At 42.7% G+C, this 13,037-nt stretch overlaps 1 protein-coding gene across 8 annotated transcripts in view; it reads right to left on the minus strand.

The window, feature by feature from the left end:
* Positions 1 to 13,037, minus strand: part of CLASP1 (cytoplasmic linker associated protein 1) — a 266,876-nt gene that overhangs the window by 177,889 nt on the left and 75,950 nt on the right. For all 8 annotated transcript variants that reach the window (XM_056861271.1, XM_056861272.1, XM_056861270.1 and 5 more), the window contains exons 7-8: positions 10,338 to 10,435; positions 9,646 to 9,713 (exon numbers count right to left, since the gene is read on the minus strand). In XM_056861271.1, the coding sequence (XP_056717249.1) occupies positions 9,646 to 9,713; positions 10,338 to 10,435 (166 nt within the window). The remainder of the gene's footprint in view (positions 1 to 9,645; positions 9,714 to 10,337; positions 10,436 to 13,037) is intronic.

Consider the following 13,037-nt stretch of genomic DNA (forward strand, 5'->3'; position numbering starts at 1 on the left):
CACAGTCATCACAAAACACCAATCACAGTAAAGGAAGTCAGTGGGAATCCAAACAAACCTCAGTCAGGTGGACAAGATGTTCTGCCTATCAGGCCAGCAAACACTCATAACTGGGGGAAAGTGCTTGTGTCAAACAAAAATGGAAAGTTACGGGATCAGCAACATCAGGCTGGGAACATAAGAACATAAGAAAGGCCCTGCTGGATCATACCAAGGCCCATCAAGTCCAGCAGTCTGTTCACACAGTGGCCAACCAGGTGCCTCCAGGAAGCCACAAACAAGACGAGTGCAGCAGTACCATCCTGCCTGTGTTCCACCGCGCCCAAAATAATAGGCATGCTCCTCTGATACTAGAGAGAATAGGTATGCAGCATGACTAGTATCCATTCTAACTAATATCCATGAATACCCCTCTCCTCCATGAATATGTCCACTCCCCTCTAAAGCCCTCCAAGCTGGCAGCCATCACCACATCCTGGGGCAGGGAGTTCCACAATTTAACTATGCATTGTGTGAAAAAATACTTCCTTTTATCTGTTTTGAATCTCCAGCTTTAGCAGATGACCCCGTGTTCTAGTATTATGGGAGAGGGAGAAAAACTTCTCCCTGTCCACTCTCTCCAAACCATGCATAATTTTATAGACCTCTATCATGTCTCACCTCAGCCGCCTTCTTTCCATACCACAATATCAATTCCAAAGTCAAGTTTTTAAGCAGATACAATGAAGGAGCATTATGTGTTTTACTTTTCCAAAAGATTTGGACTCAACACCTTAGAAACAGAAATGAATGAAATGAACAAACAAGAAATGGACAAACTTGGCTATCTGGCTGGTGTACCGGCCGCCTAATGCACCGGCAGATACCCTGTCGGGCTTGCTAGAGGCGGTGGCAGGCTGGGCCTTGGAGTTCCCCAGGCTTATAGTACTGGGGGATTTCAACGTTCATGCTGATGCCGCCCCTTTTTCGCATGTCCCAGACCTGGTGTCATCCATGGCGGCACTGGGGTTCTCTCAATTTGTTTTGGGTCCTACACATCAAGCAGGCCACATGCTGGATTTAACCTTTGGGGTTGGGATAGGTTTGGATCTGATGCCCAGTGAGGAGGTTCCATGGTCAGATCACTTTGTCCTTAAGGCTCGGATAGACCTTCCGCCCCCACCCTGTTTGGGCAGCAAGCTGATTTATGCTCACCCGCAGAGGCTCATGGATCCGCTTGGATTCCAGAGTGTCTTGTGGGATCCTGCTCCCCCTGGCAATTCTTTTGATGTGCTTGTGGAGGACTGGCATGACCGGTTCTCCACGGCCATTGATGAAATTGCACCCCGACGCCCTCTTCGCCCCGCTGAAACCGAGCCCCTTGGTATTCTCAGGGGCTCCATAGTATGAAGCGGGAGCTTAGACGGCTAGAGCGAGTTTGGTGGCGAACTCATAACGAAGCTGCAAGAGCATCTTATAGGACGTTTATGAAAGCCTGTGAGATGGCATTGAAGGCTGCTAAGAAGGAGTTGTATGCAGCCTCAATTGTGTCCGCTAGCTCTCACCCGGCACAATTGTTTAGGGTAATTCGGTCCCTTACGTCTTTAGACAGACAGTCAAATATAGTTAATTTGGCCCATAGCTGTGAGGCATTTGCGAGCTTCTTTGCAGATAAAGTCTTGTCGCTCCACCAGGACCTTCCTGCCAACTTTGATACAGTATGTGAACTAGAGGCCCCTTGCCCGTTTTCTGGACCATGTTTAGACCACTTCAAGCTGCTCTCGGTGTCTGATGTTGACAGGCTCCGGTTGGCTGTGAGGCCCACCACCTGCCTCTTGGACCTGTGCCCTTCCTGGCTGATTAAAGCTAGTCGGGAGGTGGTAGGGGCTCCCCTGGGTGAGATCATCAACTTGTCCCTGAGTTCAGGGACTTTCACTGGGGCGTTGAAAGAGGCGGTGGTGCCACCGCTCTTGAAGAAAACAACTTTAGATCCGAGGGATCTATCCAACTACCGCCCGGCATCGACTCTTTCATACCTGGGTAAGGTAGTTGAGAGAGCGGTTGCTGAGCAGCTACAGGAGTTTCTGGATGAGACATCGGCACTTGACCCATTCCAGTTAGGCTTCCATCCTGGTAATGGGATGGAGACAGCTCTGGTCGCCTTTACAGACCATCTCCATCGACAACTGAATCAAGGTGGGTCGGGGCTGTTGATACTCTTAGATTTGTCAGCAGCCTTCGACACGGTCGACATGATCTTCTTGACCACCGCCTTGCCGATGTGGGGATTTGGGGCACAGCCCGTCAATGGCTGCACTCCTTCCTACAAGATCGGGAACAAAGGGTGGCGCTTGGGGAGAGAGTTTTACAGTGGCATCCTTTGGTGTGTGGGGTGCCGCAAGGCGCGATCCTCTCTCAGATGTTATTTAACATCTATATGCGCCCCCTTGCCCAGAGTTTCGTGCTGGGTTGTCATCAGTACGCTGATGACACCCAGCTTTATCTGCTAATGGACGGCCATCCAGACTCTGCTCCTGACACACTAGCCAGGTGCTTGGATGCCATGACTGGATGGTTGAGAAAGAGCCGCCTGAAGCTGAATCCAGCGAAGACGGAGGTTCTAATGCTCGGTCGGGGCGGCTTGGGGATGGGGTGCCGGCTCCCGGCTCTTGACGGTGTAGAATTAACACCTGCTCCTGCAGTCAGTGGTAAAGGCGGCATTTTACCATCTCCGCCAGGCCCGGCAGCTGGTGCCTTACCTCTCCCGCCCAGATCTAGCTATGGCTATCCATGCGATGGTCACCTCTAGGCTAGATTACTGTAACTCGCTCTACGTAGGGCTGCCCTTGAGACTGACCCAAAGGCTCCAGCTGGTACAGAATGTGGTGGTGAGGCTCCTTACTGGGGCCTCGCCCAGAGAACATATACAGCCAGTGCTCTGACAACTGCACTGGCTCCAACTGGAGTATCGGATCAGATTTAAGGTGCTGGTTTTAACCTTTAAAGCCTTACACGGTCTGGGACAGCCTCTCCTGGTATACCCCCCGAAGAGCATTATGCTCTGCTGATAATAATCTGTTGGTGGTCCCCGGCCCGAGGAGTGTGCGGCTGTCCTCAACCAGGGCCAGGTCCTTTTCAGCCCTGGCCCCGGCCTGGTGGAATGCTCTGCCTAATAACATCAGGGCCCTGCAGTACTTGAAAGAGTTCCACAGGGCCTATAAGACAGAGCTATTCCGCTGGGCCTATAGTTGAGGACGGCCGCAGGTGAGATTAAACGAGATCAGTGCTGGCCTCCCTACTCCCCACCCCCAGTTTATGATCTATTTGGGGGTGGACAGCAGAACCAATTATATGCTTATGGTTGGCATTACCTGCCCAGTAAGCAAGTATATACGGTGTCCATCTTTTGAATTAATTGGGTTGTTTTATGGTTTTATATATTTTACTGTTTTATTGTTATATTGGAAATTTTAATTATAACCCGCCCTGAGCCCGGTTGGGGGAAGGTGGGCTAGAAATATGGAAGGAAGGAAGGAAGGAAGGAAGGAAGGAAGGAAGGAAGGAAGGAAGGAAGGAAGGAAGGAAGGAAGGAAGGAAGGAAGGAAGGAAGGAAGGAAGGAAGGAAGCAAACAAGCAAGCAAGCAAGCAAGCAAGCAAGCAAGCAAGCAAGCAAGCAAGCAAGCAAGAAAGAAAGAAAGAAAGAAAGAAAGAAAGAAAGAAAGAAAGAAAGAAAGAAAGAAAGAAAGAAGAGTACTTCCATTAAGTAGTTTAATAATCCAAGGTTTCCTTCATCTTACATCCAATTGAACATCACCACAGCAACTGGCTACTTGGTAGTTCTTAGACTTTTTATGCTAAAACATATTTTGATCATAAGTACATCAGTGGGAATTAGAAAAAGCAGTTACAGAAAAATAATTAGATTTCTGAAAGCCTGAAATGAAAAGGGAAGAACCTGCAATTTCCGCAAACAATGATTAATTATCTGTAAAGGATGGGGTGAACATTAACTATCAGAGAGAAATCCATCATGCAGCTCAGCACCATTTTCTAGCTGTGAGGGACTGAAAAGACCTTGTAACCTAGCAACCATCAGCACATCCACAAGATGAAATCATCCTTCCTGTTATATAAGTCAACCCTACTTCAAGTTGCAATTCACCCCTCTTTTTTCCTTAATACTACTAAAAGCTTAAACAACAAAGCCTTCATGGATAAGAATTTTAAAGCTGTTATTTCTTAAAGTCTATTTGAGGAAAATCCTGATGCGCTAAAAAAAACCCCCTCATAACTAGTTCCTTGATTAATCTATTCCACGCACTCAGAATGAGATACAATATGGATTTATACGTGTAGCCTCTGAACAACACAGTGAGTTACATGAATCCAGCATGCACATTTTAGAATGGAGTAAGAATTGGAATCTATTCATTGGAAAGATGGTTTCCATTCTGAAATTCTCGCCTTTCTGGTACTGGTAACATTTTATCAAATGCCCTCTTTTTAAGACATCTTTCTTTTAAAGCGCTGCTTCGTTTCTGGGTTTCTGAAACCAAAAAATGTCCCATTTGGGGAGCTAGTATGTAGCTATTCACCTTTGGACATAACTGGTACAAATGTGGATCAGGAACAGCCCCAAATATCTAAACCTTCTTGTTCATATTGACACTTTATTATTTAATGTTGCAGAAGGTGAAAGGGCTACCTCAAGACTATACTCCTGCATAAATCTAATTCAACTGGCACTGCAGCAGAGGAAGAAAGGAATGTGATATGTAAAAGAGCTCTCCCATAATTTGCCCAAGTTATCTCTTGCTCTCCCGTACCCCGCATGTCTTCTGCATGGATATATATACCACACTTACTTCATATTGTTATCCAATGGATGACATTGCACACCCCACAAGCATGTGAACATATGTTTAGATTGCAACAGGGAATTAGCTTGTGCATTTATGCAAAGAGTGGAAAGCAGGAATATTTTACCTAAAGAGGTGGCTGTGAGTAGCATGTTTTAACAGGGGGAAAATGACTGAGACCTGATGTAAAGATTTTAAAAGGAATATGGAGTTTATTGAGGAACTGGTACAATAGCGGGGGGGGGGAGGCTTATCTTAAGCAAATACTAGAAAACACCAAATCAAAGTACAGATAAATATCACATTCCTTGTCCTGACTAACAATATAACAGCAACAACCAACCATCCAGCAAAGCTACTCCAGTTTGCAGCTAAAGATGTAAAGGTTGGGAAAATGAAGAGTAGGACAGAGAAGAAACTAAATACATTGGAACAGAGGTGTCCAGTCTTCCAGCTGTGAGACATAAATAGAAGAGGGAAGCAAAATGCCAGCTCTCTGTGTAGTGGAGAGGGGTGTAGAAAGAGAAAATAAAAGGGAGATATACCTGTCCTAGGATGTGTAGAGATCAGATGAAAATAGGAGGGATCCAGTGTGTTGGGAGCCTCTGTTAGTTCATTTTTTAGCCAGGATCAGGCTGAAATTACTCACTCTAAAGCCAGGCTAGTTACACTGGTTTTGGCCCATAGGATAAAATGGGTTCTTTTCAGAAAACAAAAGATTACAACAGAGGATAAAGGAATACTTGGGAGTTGGGGCAACTTATCAGAAGAATATTACATGTGTGTATTAATTGCCATCAAGTCATTTCTAACTCGTGGTGACCGTATTAATGTCCTCCAAAAGTCCTATCATCAACAGCCTTGCTCAGGTCTTGCAAACTGAGGACCACTGTGGTATCCTCAATTGAGTGAATCCATCTCATGTTGAGTCTTCCTCTTTTCCTGATGCCTTCAACTTTTCCTAGCATTACTGTCTTTTCCAGTGACTCCTGTCTTCTCATGTGACCAAAATATGATCACCTCAATTCAGTCATTTTAGCTTCTAAAACTGACTAAATGGCACCAGGGAAAGGCAGCAGGAAGGGAAGTTTTTGATTAAACTATAATTCAGGATTACAAAACTAGAGACAAGAAACTAGAGTCATATATTCAGCAAGAACTTTCGGGACAATGGCAAGATTTGAATCAGAGGTTCCAGGCTTTGAGAGAGCACTTAACATCCAAATTGTAATAATGGTCAGTGATCACATATCATGAAACAGACATTACAGGAATAGGCATCTTTGTCTTCTAGCCTGGCATGGCTTAATTGCTTTTGTCCTGTTTGCACTCCCTGATTTCTCCCAAAAGGGCTTCCTTGGAAGTATTTGCTGTGTTTGCTGCAAGATCCACTGTGGCAATTGCTCCCCATGTTATGTGCTTGCCTTGTGGGGCTTGCTCACGGTGTTACACATGCGGTATATTCAGGCTGGAAGGGAGAGGTGTGCAGATAAAAGTGAGGGACGCTGGCAACATGGAGGCATGAACTGCTTCAGAGATGACTAAAAACTCGTATTTTTCTCAATTGATAGCAAAAGAAAAGTTTTTATTTGTCAAATAAGCCGCAAATTCACCAAACTGACCATCAATATTATTATTAGATAAATTCTCTCTACTGAGTTCTGAGCCCACATGGATACATAATCTTCATGATGGGTCAAATAGTCTAATGAGAATGCAAGAAGCTGATGACAGATACACTACAAAGGCAACAACATGTCATTTTACCTCTATAATTGCAGGACCTACTGTGAGGACCTAATTGTAGGATCTGTGCGGACCTAATTGTAGGATATACAAAGCATGGGCTTTGTATATCAAGCCAAGACAGCATTAGAACTGGATTTTTGCTTGCCATGGATACCTGAGAGTCATCAACTGACTCTCAAGAGCCATCTACGGTCTACTGGCAAACATATTTCTTCATTAAATACCCCATTTGAAATTAATCACAGCATTGAGAAATTAGAACATCAGGTTTAAACTAAGCTTCTTCTTTTCTTGACATTACAGCAAAGCAAACTGTCATGGCATGAACCGTAGGGAAAAAAACAGCAACAAATATATGAAATCCAGGATATTGCAATGCAAATGGTGCCAATTATTTTCTAAGTTATGATTATGCCAGCAAAGCAGCCAAACAAAAATAACATTGAGCCTGATGGTACACAGTATAAGTACAAAATTATTTGGTTTCTTGACTTGGTCACTTAGGAGTTGCTCTGCTTAGGCTCTCCCTTTTTGGTCACTGTCCAACTGCAGGTTTAGCTGAGAGATGCACTGTCAGTTGCCAAAACAGCTCCAATCAATATATACCTCATTATGATGTGCTACAGCAATCATATGACAGATTACTGCTGACATGTTGTCAATAGTACATTATATCGAACATTTATGGTGTGTGCAACACAATCAGTTAAAATTAAATCTACTCTAGACATATCCATAGCATTACTTCTAACCAATGTTAGATTCCTCTGAAGTTAAAGCAATATGTTCTTAGCAAAGCAGCTTCTCCCCTCTTCTGTTTAGTACCTGACCACATTCCCAGATTTTCTATATTCCTATTCCCAGGGTGGCTGGAAACACCACGTGGGATGAATCACTTCGCTATTGCAGGAGTCTCTTCCAGCATAAAGAGATGCATTCATCTTTAACACAAAGGTTAGCAAGTGTTATTAATTTTACTAAGAGCAGTTAACGTTAAAATGCAAATTCACTAAGCAGGGCCTGATCCAGGGGCTCTCAGCAATAGGCTGTTCAGCAGCCCCTTTCCAGACACACCCATGTCCTAAGAAGAGAGGTCAGGCAAGTGAAGAGTGGCTGCAGTTCATAGTCACCTTTGCTTCTTGTTCACCCACCACTATAAACACGTGCACCTCCCACTTGCACAGTGGAAGCTGCCACTGCTGCTCCTAGCAGCCATCACTACAGGGGAATGAACAGGCACCAGGGCAAGCAGCAGCCAATGTTGCCTTCCCACTAGGCTTTACGTCAGAGGAGGCAGGGATGCAGCAACCTGTAGTGCTGGCATGCATGCCAAGTGAAGCAGGAGGGGTATCCAGGCCCAACCCACCACTACTGCCTGTGACCTCTACAGGCTGTAACCACTGCTGTTGCAGCACAATGCAGGCACTCTTGTGGCTTGGGGCCTCACGTACATGAATTTGAAAATGTCTATGCTACCTCTGCAGAGAACCCACCAAAGTCTGCTTACACAGTGAAACAAACAAACAAAAATAAATCGTAAGTTATTAATAATTAAAAACCCAGCATTTAGAAACTGGCCAAGAGCATAAAAGCAGCATAATAGAATCATAGAATCACGGAGTTGGAAGGTACCACCAGGGTCATCTAGTCCAACCCCCTGCACAATGCCGGAAATTAACAATTTAAAAATCTTTTAAAACGTTTATATAAATGACTATAACAATTATTCAAGCACCATAAAACAACTTTAAGAGAGACTCTGATGCCAACCTCTGTCCTGTCACAGAGGCTACAATACAAACACCGTTTTGTCCAACAGTTGCATTTGTCCCAATGAAATAAGTCTCAATTACTGTCTAATTAAATCAAACACAATTTATTTTTAATTAGTTCAAAAAGAGCAGCAGCTAAGAGACCGGCTGTTCCCTGAGTCAACTCCACAGAAGCAGGACACAGGGGTGGGGGTAAAAGGAGGAAATATTTCATCTTTGTCCACTTCTCCCCACATCCCCACACTATGACATTTTAGCATATGTGTCCACTTCAAAAAGTAATCCAGAATGACTAGTCTGGGGACTGAAGACTGTAGACCAGAACAATAAGCAACAAAACACCAAGAAACAAACACTGACATAACTGAATATTTCAAGAGATAGATCTTTGGCCACATCACTCAACCAGAACAAAAGGATATTACTGATAGCAAGCTCAGATTTTAAACAAACTGACAAAATACTCTGTTGTCTCTTTACACTGGGACACTCACAAACCAAAGCAGAGCACACAATCCTTCTTAAATTACGTTTTCCTTTATAATATAACAATCACAGGCTCCTTGAAAGTTCTGGGACACACTACAGAATTCCTGAAACTAAGCAGCTGAATGGGAAACCATTCAAAAAGCAAGATACTAGCATTTAACAAATAGCAATGACATAATCATAATCTGAACATTAAAAATACATTACTTTCACCATTTTTAAAATACACCAGAGCATCACCAGTTACATTAGGTAAAGGTAAAGGTCCCCTGTGCAAGCACTGGGTCATTCCTGACCCATGGGGTGACATCACATCCCGACGTTTCCAAGGCAGACTTTGTTTACAGGGTGGTTTGCCAGTGCCTTCCCCAGTCATCTTCCCTTTACCCCCAGCAAGCTGGGTACTCATTTCACCGACCTTGGAAGGATGGAAGGTGAGTCAACCTTGACCTGGCTACCTGAAACCGACTTCCCTCGGGATCGAACTCAGGTCGTGAGCAGAGCTTGGACTGCAGTACTGCAGCTTACCACTCTGCGCCATAGGGCTCCTAGTTACATTAATACAGATTAATTTTCTACATGATTTGTAAAGTGAACCAGAACAGTTACCAAACCAGAATACAATGTTTGGAGGGGGCACTAACTGGTAGAGTATTAAGTTGAGAATCCATTACATCCTTCCTCCAACCTCCCACCCACAAAAGAAGGGGGATCAGAACACCCAAAAAACTTCCTTTCTCAGACAGAATTATGTCAATCTTTTTTGACAGCAAAAATGTACCAACATTTCTACTCACCACCTGATCCCTGGATCATGGTTCCTGATTTCTGAACCTCATCAAATTTTGTGAAAATTATGTTCAATCTGATTTGAAAGGAGAGAGAAAGGCCAACAAGTTAAAATCAGTTCCAGCAAAACATTTCAATGAAAACACAAACAAGTACAAATTCTCCTTTTGCCACTGATTCTACTGGGGAGGGAGATGCCCTTTCAAGGTCTTTTGCTAGGAAGATACTGGCGTTAATCAGTAAGAAAAGAGAAAACACACTTTGCAATGTAGGCTGAATTCCAAATCTGCATGCTCAACTGTGGATTACATTAAATCACAACAGAGATTTGGTGCATCCCTCAGTTTTCATTAAAGAGAGATATTAAAAAGGGATTACGGTAAAATAAAGTGACAACACTTCCAAATTTAATGAATTAAAAGACACAATGCAATTCTGAGATTTTTTTTTTATTCAACCAAATTGTACAGAATGTCATAACAGACAATGTACAAATGACACTATTAATCCAATTAAAAAAACAGAGCTTGTTGGTATTTACTTCGGGCTTTTGAACACTAAGGTTCAGGCCTCTCAGTATCCAATAAATAAGAATGCTTGGCAAATGAGAAGCAATGGGTGCAATTCTATCTAATCTCAGTAGCAGAAGCAGTAGAAGTGGACCCAAAAACCGCAACATGAAAGAGGAATCTTCACTCACCGAGACTGTGGCAATCCCTTTTTGCTGAGATCAGCCCTTACACGTTCCCCTACATGTCTGTAGATTTCTACTAGGCTATTTATTGCTGCATCACGAACCTAATCATTGATAGAAGAAATGGGAGAAATTAATGCTATGTGTATAATAAGAAGAATCCCTAAAAGATAACCAATACCACAGCTGTCAGCTGTTAACAACTGCCATTAGTCACCATCAAACCAAAAGGTTTAAGCTTCAAATATGGTAGGAGCAGCTGGCACAGTTGGTCTATTTCTGTTGCGATAGTCTCTAGATCTTGGCCAAAAAAACCAACAACAACAAAACTCCTATTCCGAAATAATGTGATTTTTAATGTGAAATTTTGCCATCAAAATGAATTAAACAGCTTGTTATCTAATTAATTAATCCACTAAATGTTGCAGTCCTGTTAAAGGGGCATAACTGGGAATCCCTAATGTACGTGGAACACTGGTACAACTCTTAAGGCTCTGGAACAGTGAAATACTATATTGTTAGGCACTTAGTTCAAATACATATAATCTTGGAAATGCCTAACAGACTCAGCTGGGCAAACCCAGAAGAGAAGATTTCTGTTTCTGGATTGAGAGTAAAATAAAACACTATATTGGAAAGAACGGAAAGGGACTACTGATTTTCAAGCCGTTACCCTCCTAAGGATATTGTTACATCCTGTCCCATCGTAGAATGTGAGCTATAGACATAGGTCTAAAGGCATAGCTTTGTCATGCCATGTCATCGTAAATATTCAGAGTAGATAACAAAGTAAACATTCAAAAATATCCCTATGCTCCACAGGAATAATGTCCTCATCATGGATATAGTGTGCCTCATCATGGATATAGCATTACTTGAAGACAGCATTATCTGCTTATACTCCCCAGCCTAAGCCAGTTATCCATATTTCTCTCTCAAGATATCATATTATTAATATATTGTAGTCCTATGACCAGCACTCTCAGGACTAGCTCACATATAGTAGCTGGAAGATTTTCTTCTTTGTGTGATTGTATCCATTTACAGGGTCTCCTGAAGAAACTCTCAGGAAACCAGGCAATATGCTTCAAATTTGCAGGCCAATGTGATTGCTGAATTGTAAGGTTGTCTATGTACAGCTCAGGTAATATCAAACTATTTGCACGCAGCCCTAAATGTGGAAAGAATTGTGGTGGTGGGGGGTAAAAAATGTAGCTAGCATGAACAAACTAGATTCCAGCTATTTCTCTAAGGCTTCAAAATATTGTATTCTAACCAGGAATGCTGTCCGTTCAAGAGATTGTAGCTGACTAATTATGGGTCTCAAACTATTACTTCTGCCCAAGTTTAAAAAGGTAAAGGTATAGGTCCCCTGTGCAAGCACCGGGTCATTCCTGACCCATGGGGTGACGTCACATCCCGATGTTTCCAAGGCAGACTTTGTTTGCGGGGTGGTTTGCCAGTGCCTTCCCCAGGCATCTTCCCTTTACCCCCAGCAAGCTGGGTACTCATTTCACCGACCTTGGAAGGATGGAAGGCTGAATCAACCTTGAGCTGACTACCTGAAACCGACTTCTGTCAGTATCGAACTAAGGTCGTGAGCAGAGCTTTTGACTGCAGTACTGCAGCTTAACACTCTGCGCCACGTTACACATGAATTAATCCTTTCCTTTAATGGTACAGCTCCTAGCCAATTTGCTGTGAGCTAACCATACTGAACTGCTGGGCAGAATTTTTAAAATTATTTTATTTTACATAATTTATTTAATTGTATATATGTTCTCCTATCCTTGTGTCTCTTAAATTCAAATAAACCCAAAATAAATTTCACTACTGGAACTGTGATAGCTGGATCACAACCTCCCAGCAGAAATTATAGCTTATTAGCTACCGGCATATCTATATCAGGAATTAATGGATTGATCAGCTGTGTTCTTAAGTGCTTATATTTTCTGCAATAAAATAAGACCTGCTCCATGGTTTCGATAGAACCAGTTCCACATCCACATAGATGCTCAGAGAAGGGCTTTTTAGAATAGCGCCCACTTAAACGGGCTGTGGGTTATATATTGAATCTTACTAAAAAGAAAGCTCTTCTGTAAACTGGGATGGTTAAGAAATCAATATATGGACGAGAATTTGACTATGTAAACCCCAAAAATGCAGGAGAGCACACACAGCGGGCATGGAGAGCAGTGCTGTTTAGGTCCCACTGGAACAATCTTTTTTTCACTAGAGAGCAGGTTGTAGAAAAAGACATTGTTGACAAAAGGATATTTTCCAATCCTAGCCTCTGTAGCTTAGCATCTGCATACCCAAACCAGAGATTAAGATATGAATTATCTTGTAGACTGGAACTATAATTGCCTGTTTTCCAATTCTCAGGAATTAAGCCTGACTCATTTATTCTTGTAAAGACCTCAAATAGTATAGGGGCCCACTATTTGATCTCATTGCGGAAAAGATCTGGAGGTAAAAAATCAGGACCAGAGGCCTTTTCTAATTTCAATTTATTGATCAGATTTTCTATCTCTAGTGCAGTAACTTTGGGCCAAGATGGTAAATTCTGGATGCAAAATTGAGATAGAGCAATTACTGGGTGTATATGAATTAATCATCAGTTTAGGTTCTACCCTCACATTTGCCATTTGCAGAGGGTTTTTTAATCAATAACTATCAACAGATTTAAAATAAACATGGTGCCCA

The sequence above is a fragment of the Euleptes europaea genome, chromosome 15 (genome assembly GCF_029931775.1).
Source record: "Euleptes europaea isolate rEulEur1 chromosome 15, rEulEur1.hap1, whole genome shotgun sequence".
Lineage (NCBI taxonomy): Eukaryota > Metazoa > Chordata > Lepidosauria > Squamata > Sphaerodactylidae > Euleptes > Euleptes europaea.